Source organism: Lichenostomus cassidix, chromosome 2, assembly GCF_008360975.1.
Source record: "Lichenostomus cassidix isolate B80296 chromosome 2, HeHo_3.0, whole genome shotgun sequence".
Lineage (NCBI taxonomy): Eukaryota > Metazoa > Chordata > Aves > Passeriformes > Meliphagidae > Lichenostomus > Lichenostomus cassidix.
In genome coordinates, this window is record NC_139482.1 from 140,600,894 (window position 1) to 140,610,344 (window position 9,451).

Sequence of the window (9,451 nt, forward strand, 5' to 3'; positions counted from 1 at the left end):
TAATCGAGGTTACACACTGGAATAGTACCTCTGTGTTCATGGAATAAACATGATCTATTTCATTCATGCCTCTTGCAAGGACATCTAAATGTTTTGAATCTCTCTCTCTTTCTCAAAGGTTTAAGCTGCACTCTAAGTAAAACTTGCATTTCTAGTGATCTTCCCTAAAAAGACCTAAATCAAAAGCAACTGGACAAGACAGTTATTGGGAGACAGATTTTCCTTTTAGATATAAAATGTATTATTTTACAAAGACACAGTTGAAGAACAATGACCTAATATCTTTTCTGATTTGTGGTTTAAAAGATATTTATGTGTGACACCTATTTTGTACTCATCACATGTTTAACACATGCAAAAGATAAAACAAATTTTAATTGGACCAATCTTTCATCTTTTGCTGGAAATGGCAGACAGCTAACTAAATTTTTTTTAACAATAGTATTATTTCTGCATTATATTTGGACAATGTAATTCGATGCACATCACCTTCTGAGGAAAAAGAATAAGCTATAACTGAGCTGCTTCAAAAAAAATGAAGTTGATCATAGTCTGAAATCTCTGGTCAAGTATTAACTAGAAACTACGGTATAGTGCACCAGTTTCCACAAGACCTACACTTGAAACACTCTGGTCAAATTAAGAGTAAGTACCTGAAGATGTGGATCACTGCAACTCTTGAACCTGAAGGCTTTATATTAACATGAACAAAAACTGCATACTTTTATTTCTTGCAGCAATACATGCCAAATGCATCAAAACAAGCATGCAGGAAGTCTGTCAAACCAGCAGCCTGCTGGCCTTATGCAATGCACATCTCAGCAATCACACTTTCCTCTTCAGGCTTTTTTACTGTACCAAAATCACTGGTCGTCTCTGGTGACTCTACCTCCTCCGCTGGCTTCCCAAGTGGTACCAGTGGTTTAGGATACCTCAATGCTACAATGAGTTTTCAAAAGCAGAACAGCAATCAGTCATTATTTAAAATCTTCCAATCAATACTGGAGCATCCTCCAGCAAGAAAAGACCCTTCATAAATATTAAGACTGGATTTCTGTGGGTTTTACACCAATTGCACTTGAATGTTTGCAGGGTTTCTCTGCAAAAACATAAGATAAAGTTTCAGCATTTAAGCAGACTAGAACCTCCTTTCAGTTACATGAGCAAGTAAAATAGAAGCAAACCAAACCACAATGGCAAAAACAACACACACTTCAGAAAACAGTGCCTTGCTGCAGGTGGTTCAAAGGTAGACAATTACATGGGACACTTTCAGAGAGCAGTTTCAGAATAATTTTACCAGGAGTGACCATGTACTAATTTTAATGTTTATGACATTAAACCTCAGCCTCTAAATTACCTAATAGTTTGGGTTTGAAGGGATCTTAATGATTATCTGGTTCCAACCCCACAGAATACCTTCCACTAGACCTGGTTGTTTAAAGTCCCATCCAACCTGGACTTGTAGGAAAGGGGCATTCACACTCCTCTGGGCAACTGATGGCAGTGCTTCACCATCCTCACAGTAAAGAATTTCTTCCTAATAGCTAATCTAAACCTACCTCCTCCAGTTTAAAGCCCTTAACATTCCCTCTTGTGGGCCCCTTTAAACTCACGATATTCTATGATTCTGAGATTCACGAGGTTCAGATATTAATGAAAATGATCAGTAGAGGCTAAGTAGCACTTTTTCTTCTGCACTCTTACCTTCATGAGAGGGCTCCAAGACTCAGGGCAGGAGGTGGGGGAATATTAAAACAAAAGGTTTCAAAAGCAAAAAGTAGCACATTTTTCCATCTGAAACACAATACTCCTTTCACCATCTACTATTTTTGACTCAGCAGTGAGGTTAGCAACAGTGCTGGTATAGGCTGCAATGGTCTAAGAACACACAAGGACTCACACAGGCAAGCTGGCAAGAGTTCGTCATTTTACCAGCTTGACAGAGCACTTCAAACTTGTGAATAAGATGCTTGCCAGCAGTCTGCCAGAAGACCTTTTCCTAGAATAGCAATCAAACACTAGAGTTAAAAAATTTTATTGACCTAGGTCACAGCACGGGAGAGAGAAGTAGATGACATGGCTCCAGAGTGTGGCATTCACCTGCATATGCTGGGTCTGTAAAGGAGAGAGGAAGAGAGAACTGTCCCCACCAGGTACCATGGTGAACACAACAGCAAGAACAGTTCCTCAGTGGGCTGAGGGCAGTCCTCACCACAAACCTCACACTTGCACTGTGAAATCACTCTTCAAACAAGACAAGTACTTTCAGAAGGACGGAATTATGCTTTGTTGTTTTAACACAGATTCAGTTCTAACAAAAAGAGGTACTAAAATCTGGGTGGTTCTAAACCACCATGGCAGATGAACCAGTTTGTTCATGTTAGCAAGAAGCATCTGACTCGTGCAACAGAGGGAATCTTTTTCACAAGAGATTGTTTAGAGTGTCTAAAAACCTCAGTGAAATCCAGTTGTCTTTGATGACATTGCAGTCTTTTGAATTACCTCTTCTTTGTAAAGCTGTGGAAGTAGAGGCACATAGGCTAAAACCCTCCCTAAGATATTCCAGTGAACTGGGGAGCTCATAAATTTAACACCAAAACATAAGCCAGCAAGGTTTCTTCTGACACCAAATTAAGATTTCACTCAACAATGGCTAAAACCTTGCAGAGATTCTGCATCAGCTGTCAGCCCAACTGCAGGCATGGAGGTGGAGCTCTTTATCTGCACACTATTTCATTTTTGTTGTTAACAAGGACAGGATGCAGTAACTTGAAGTTATGAAAGTCTTCTATCAGAATGTGCCGTTTTGGTCAGATTATTTATGTATCTCAGATTATTATGTATGGCATGACGTCCCAGTGCCTTCAGAGAGAATCTAGCTAGAGCCTACATTCTCCAAAACCTGCAAATTAAATTACAAAACCAGCTGTCAAGACTCATTGCTATGTTTTTTGGCATGTCTTCCAGGTAATACACAACCCCAACAGGCAGAGGAAGAAGAAATTCCACTTCAAGATCTTTTATTTAGAGATCACATCACAAGTCTTCCACTAAAAATATAAAATGCAACTGGGTGCTTTCAAGTAATTGTGTTGAATGTACATACATTATAAGCTACAAACATCTATTTTATGTCTTACATACACACATACATATGGTACCTGTATTTTATGTATATGAACACAAAGACGGGAAAACAGGAATCATTTTCGCATCTTTGTGACAAAAGATGGGAAAATATTCCCTCATTATCAAGACCTGAGATTTCATAGAGGCCCTAGATAATCACTGTGTTAGTAATATTAATGAAAAATGGTTAGATCTGGGCTCAAGAATATTGTAAAGCAGAACTTAAAAGACCAACAGTACCCTATGAAGCAATAAAGACACTGCAAACTTGCCAAGTTTAGTATTTCTTACCTAAACAAATCAAACCCTTTAATATTTTTCCTCCTCATAACCAGGCTTGCTGCACTGCTGAAAGGTGCATCTTTCATTAATCATCTCATATCATACACTGCAAACTAAAGGTTGGAAGCCCCAAATATAAGCTACTTAAGAAAGAAGTTCCATCTTCTTCCTAACACCACTTTTGTCAATGGAATATTGCTGTAGAAGGTCAGAAGCATTAAATCATTCTCCATATTGCCTGAAAGATTTTACACTTTCACCTCCACCATACAAGAAAGAAACAACAGACAGGAAGACCTGACTATCTGAAGCCAACAAAACTAAGCCTTGATTATGGGGCACCACTTCTATGAACAGAAGGCAGGACTATTGTATTTAAAATGAATGGGCTTACTTGTTGCTTCAGTGTTCCTGTGACTATGAAAATAGAAATATACACATACTTGCACTCAAGTCCACACATATCATCTCCATCTAGTGTTGTTGGGTGTGGCTGACATGCTTACAAAAAACACAAGCTAAAACTGTTTCAAAGCTCTTCCTGCTTTGAAAATACAAGACCATATTTACCTTTCCAGGGTTCAAAACAGGGAAAAAAAATACTTAAAGACTTCAAAGCTGAAGGAAAACTAAATCCAGATGAGAAGGATTTGCAGCTGTCTTGAAAAAGAACAGCTCAGCGATGTTTTGACTAAATTTTAAGATAGTAAGACAGAGATTGCAGTCTAAATTAGGACAGTTTTCAAAACATTTTCTGAGAACTATTCTATCAAGATTCAATTTCACAGTCTTCCCCCAGCTTCTACTATGCAAAACACATCTACAAATTTAAACTCAGGTTTTTAGCTCTCAGCCATCACATGCTCACAGATACAGCTCTGTCTACTGAAGCACTTAAACAAACAGCAGAATTTCAGTCAGTGTTTATTCATAACCTACACTGCTTAACCGACTGCTAGTGCCCAGCATCTGGAGGCTCTATAAACCTCCAGGTAAGACAGGTAACAAGGTGATGGCAGGAACATATTCACAAACCATTCCCCACCTACAGTTTTTGTGACTACAGCACAAACAGATGTTTTAATTTTCAAAAATGCTTCAGAGACTCACCTAACTTACAGGCAACAGCTACAACTCACCTACCTGAGGACCGTCCTTGAGCGTAGCAGCCGCAGCAAAGGATGGGTTTCCCCGCAGCCTCTGCCATTAGCGGAGGCCACAGATAGTGTGTCCTGTCATATTTCGCGCTAGGGCAATTAGTTGGTGGAACTGCATCCTTCTGCTGGTAGGCCTGGGAATGGGCTGAGGAACTTGCCCCATTTGGTTGTTGATGTGCCCAGGTCTCCCCATATTGCTGACAGTCTCCCCTAGCTGATAAGGGGTCTGTTAGGGCACAGAAGAGGTAGTGAAGGAAGAAGGTCAAAACTTAACCCAATAAGGACTGTGTTAAGAAGGGTATGGACTAACACCTCCCTTTCCATAAAGAATTATGAAAAGATCACAGGCACAAAACAAGCTTAAGCACGATGGCAAAACTGCATAAGCATTGCGTGATTGAGGAGAGACTGATTTTTCAGATCAAACAGAACACGGGAATTTACTTGGTAAAGAAGAAAATTTGAAGGCTGCATTTGGATCACTTTCACTAGAAATCACCACAAAAGCACAACTAGCAACCTCAGCTAAAGAATCAGTTTCTGGGAGGTACAGCATGCTGCCAATGAATGAGAAGATAGATAAGAAACCCAACATCTCTAGAACAGCTTTGTCTTGACTGAATACTTGAGTTGTAAAAATCAGAAGTGACACTAGTCGATCTGATTAAGTACTTAGAAAGCAAGGCACAAATATCTCTCCCCTCATCTGCTACTCACTCACAACAACTTGCGTACCTATTCAGGTCATTCTTACACAATCAGCATTTCAACAGCAGGAAAGAGCAACCATACAAAATATTTTCTAAACATAATAAGGCATTTTAAGTACAGAATATGAACATCTAGCTCAGAAAAGTCTTTAATTTTCTTTCCAGTGAAGCCCTTCTATCCACTTTGTCTTCTTCTGGCACGCCACACTGTTTACAGTGATGATACATATTCCCACATCCCTCGATAGCCTGGCTCTTTGTTCACTGCCTTTCTTCACGCAAAATCTGAAATCTTTCAATCCTCTACAGAAAACAGCTATGGGCAATAGAGTCAAGATAGGGTTTTTCTCCAATTTCTGTTTAACAAACTTATTAGAAACCCTTTTTGGTTATGATTTTTCTTTTTTCACAACACTTGAAAAGAAATAATTTCTTATAGGTAAAAGCTGAAAGGTGTTATCGTGCTGCAGTCTGGTAAAAATATTCCATGAATAGAGCTGCCTGAAGGAAAAGGTTATCTACAAAAAAAGTCTTATTAAGCTACTAGATGGGCAAATCAAGGATCTGACTCCAAGGATGAGGTCTGATGGCACTACAACACTTTATGCAGCCCTCACCTGTGCGACTATTAAGTCCACAGCTGAGATTTTGCTGAAACAATCTTTCCATAAAGATTAATTATTACAGTTTCAGGCACAAGTAAATTGCAATTTCCACTAGTGGAATAAATTTAAAACTAACTAATAATCTCCCACGCAGTAAAGTGTCTAAATTAAAACAAATGTTTTTGTTACTTTGCTTCTAAGTCCTGAATCATCAGAAAGTCACTGTATTTTACACAATAGACTTTTATAATATAACTAACAGCAACAAGATATTAAACAGGACCATCTGTTGATTTATCTCTATAAATGTTGAGGCACTATACTGAAATTTTAAAGTCTTATTTTGATATGTACCACACGATCCTCCAGGTACATAGCACCGTTTTGTTTAACTTGAGCAGCAACTGATGAGACAGGAACTCACAAAAACCTCATGGCAAGAACCCTTCAGAAGCTGGGAAGGATTTATTTGGGAAGAGTATTAGTTGTTAGCATTCAAAAGTTAGTGTCAACTTAGAGCTTAAAGCATGCAACCCTTTACGTTGTAAAACAAATACAACTGATTCACTCTCCGCAAAACAGAATCGAAAAGAGCAATTTATGTGAACTACTCTCACTCTGAGCAGAAACACTGGTGTTTCTATGCAAGTGTGCTACAAACAAAACCAAATAGATACCTGAAAGGGCTCTGTCTCGACACAAAAGCAGCACGTCTACAGCTGACCCCCAGACCTGTTCTCTGCCCTCCCAAAATTTTTTCCAGACATCTACAGAGGAGCCACAAGGCACAGAAATGCCCTTTCCAAGGGCACGCTACTATCAAAGTCACAAAGAGGCCTAGATCAAATGCACACTGATCTCTTAAGTACCCGCTATCATCTTCGCTGCAATAGGGATTGTAAATTACAGCGGAGGATCAGAACCAGAAGTAAGGCGGTTGTAATTGAGAGGATTTGGCTTCGTCAGGTTTTGATTTGTTTAAGGAACAGTGTCAAGTTGGCAAGAACAGTTGGATCGGACGAATAAAATCACTGTGAATTACTTTAATTGGCGTCGCACAGCACTACATTCAGAATGCATCTGTAGATCTCCCCAGCACACACACACCTTCCCCAATGAGAACCGACACTTCCAAGCAGCAGCGCCGGCAGCTCTCCGTGCAAGAAGTGAAACTCATGAATGAGCTCCAGAGCAGCAGCAGCCCAGCGTCTCTTAAGAAGTCTGAAATCAATTTACTGCTGCCCTAGTGTCAGCAGGATTTTATGACACACACTTTCCCATCCCCATTCCGAAAAATGGCCACCCGTGGCTCTCCGAAACGCCCGGTGAGATGACAGACCCACCGAGGGTTTGGTACACTGGGTCGATTTAAGTTCTGAAGGAGCTGCGGATGCTTCTGGAAACTAAATTTCAGGTCGTGTGTCTCATTTACCCCCGATCGCGAGCACAGGGGCGAGCGCCTCCTGATGCCTCGTCCGGCTGGAGTTTCCCACTCGCCCAGAGCAGTCGCGAGGGCGAGGGCGCCACGACCCCAAAGTTGGGAGGCTCAGCCCCGCTCCTGCCCGGCCCTCCACCCCAGCCGGGCTCGGGGCGGCTCGCGGCTCACCTTGGGCGATGGCGATGGACTCGAAGCGGTGCAGCTCCCGCAGCAGGCAGCTCCGCTCGGTGGAGTGCAGGCTGTAGATGAAGTCGCGGGCCCCCTGCGCCGTGTTCAGCGCCTCCATCGGCTCCTTCTTGGGGTGGGTGCCGAGCGCCCGCGACCCCCGCGGGAGGAGCAGCCCCTCGGCGCCGCCCCGCAGGCTGCCCAGGCGGCGGCGGCAGCAGCACCGCGGGCCCCGCAGCGAGCCCAGGCAGGACGAGGGGACGCCGGCGGGGCCCCCCGGCCGCCCCAGCAGCAGAGCCGCCCGGCCGAGCCACGCCGACATGGAGCCGAGGAAGGGCGCGGCGCTCGGGCCGCCAGAACCGCCCGCGGCCGAGTCGCCCGGGCCGCGCTCCCGCGGCTGCTCCGCCGGTGGGGCCGGGCGGTCCGCGCCAGGCACCGCCCCGCCGAGCTCCCGCCAGCAGCGGCGCCGCCCCGCCCCAGCCCGGCTCCGCTCCGCTCCGCTCGGGGAGCTCGGCCGCAGGGCGGGGCGCGGGGGCTCGAGGGGCGGCACCGCGCAGGCGCCAGCCCGGCAGCGCTGAGGGCAGCGGGGCGGCAGCGCCCGGCGGGATCGGCGTCTCGGGTGTCGGCAGCGCTTTGTCCCAAAGCCGTCACGGTACACCCGCTGTCACGGTGCCTGAGAGCCCACGGTGCTCCAGCAGCTTAGCAGGGCAACAGAAAGGAGGTTTTGCTTGTCTTTCCCGTTTTCCAGGCCCTTGCCTCGGAGTGTTGTGAGGTTGCATCATCCAGTTTCAGGTTTAGTACACTTTGTCTGCATATAGCGTTTGCGTTCTTTTTAATTAATTGGCAGTTATTCTTGACACACCCGGAACACTTATTTAAGAAAGGAAAACAAACAAACCGACCAAGCACATTCAGGGCAGAATTTATGTCTTGAGGGAACAGAGGATGCTTTAAAATCAGGCTTGGTTTTAAACCTCACTTAGCTTCGCTACTACAAATACCATCCATGTGGGTTAATCCACAATTGTTCCGTATTTTGTCAAAACACTGTATTCAAATTGTATTAGATACTGTAATTAGACTGCAAGGAACCTAAATAACCGTAAAGGACTCACGTATTATATGCCTACCTCGTTTAATGCTAAGGTAAGTGACTTCAGAAGGCACTTAAAATTTCCTACTCTAGCTCTGTAACACCAAAGGTAGCAGAAATACTGATGTTTTTTCAGGTGTTTTTTTCAACCAGGGAGATCAGCTGCCTTCTTGGAGGAAGGCAAACAAAGTTTTGACTTGGCATGAAAAAGTGGCATTTTCTTTCCAGTTCCTCTGTTGCAGAGTTAACATATGATATAAAGACAAAGATCTCATGATAAACAGAGGTGCCTTACCTAGACTATGCATTAAAAATTATTTGAATTACAATTAAAATTATATATATGTATATATTACATATAGTACTTGTATGGTAGAGATGGTGCAGAAAGTGAGTGCAGAAATGCAGAAAGTAAGTCATAAAGGCCCGGATATATATTTTAATTCTCACCCTGTTAGTGAAATAGCAGAGATAGGTGAGTATAGGCTACTATTTGCATTTAAATGCTTTTTTTTCATGCATCTAATAGAGCCTGTCTCTGAGAGATTTTTTTTTTCAGTGTTGTCTTTCTGCATACTCCTGATCCAGAGCCACTAAGCCTTTGATGTTGTTCAGAACTGTGCTTATATTCCCAGTTGTTTTATTGAAAAAGTGGAATCTTCTGCTACTCTTTGGGGGAAATGTGGAAAGCAGTAATAGTTTTCAACCCCAGAGAACTGCAACGACGACATTCATAAATCTATTACAAAACGCTGTTAAAATTTTGGTAATTGGATCACTTTTGCAATAAAAATGCATGCTTCCACATGGAAGGGCAGGACATGTGATGAGGCTACGAACACATGAAAAAAATGCCACATAAAAAAAAA

The 9,451-nt window shown here is 42.9% G+C and overlaps 1 protein-coding gene across 5 annotated transcripts in view; it reads right to left on the bottom strand.

Annotated features, from left to right (window-relative positions):
* TMEM65 (transmembrane protein 65) overlaps positions 1-7,976 on the bottom strand; it is a 30,190-nt gene extending 22,214 nt beyond the window's left edge. The window contains exons 1-2 of one of the 5 annotated variants that reach the window (XM_085053527.1): positions 7,493-7,968; positions 4,558-4,797 (exon numbers count right to left, since the gene is read on the bottom strand). In XM_085053527.1, coding sequence (XP_084909653.1) covers positions 4,558-4,797; positions 7,493-7,811 — 559 coding nt within the window. In that variant the 5' untranslated portion in view covers positions 7,812-7,968. Of the gene's footprint in view, positions 1-858; positions 940-4,557; positions 4,798-7,492 lie in introns of all 5 variants that reach the window. The other 4 variants (XM_085053529.1, XM_085053528.1, XM_085053531.1 and 1 more) reach the window with 4 other exon arrangements.
* Positions 7,977-9,451: the final 1,475 nt, after the last annotated feature.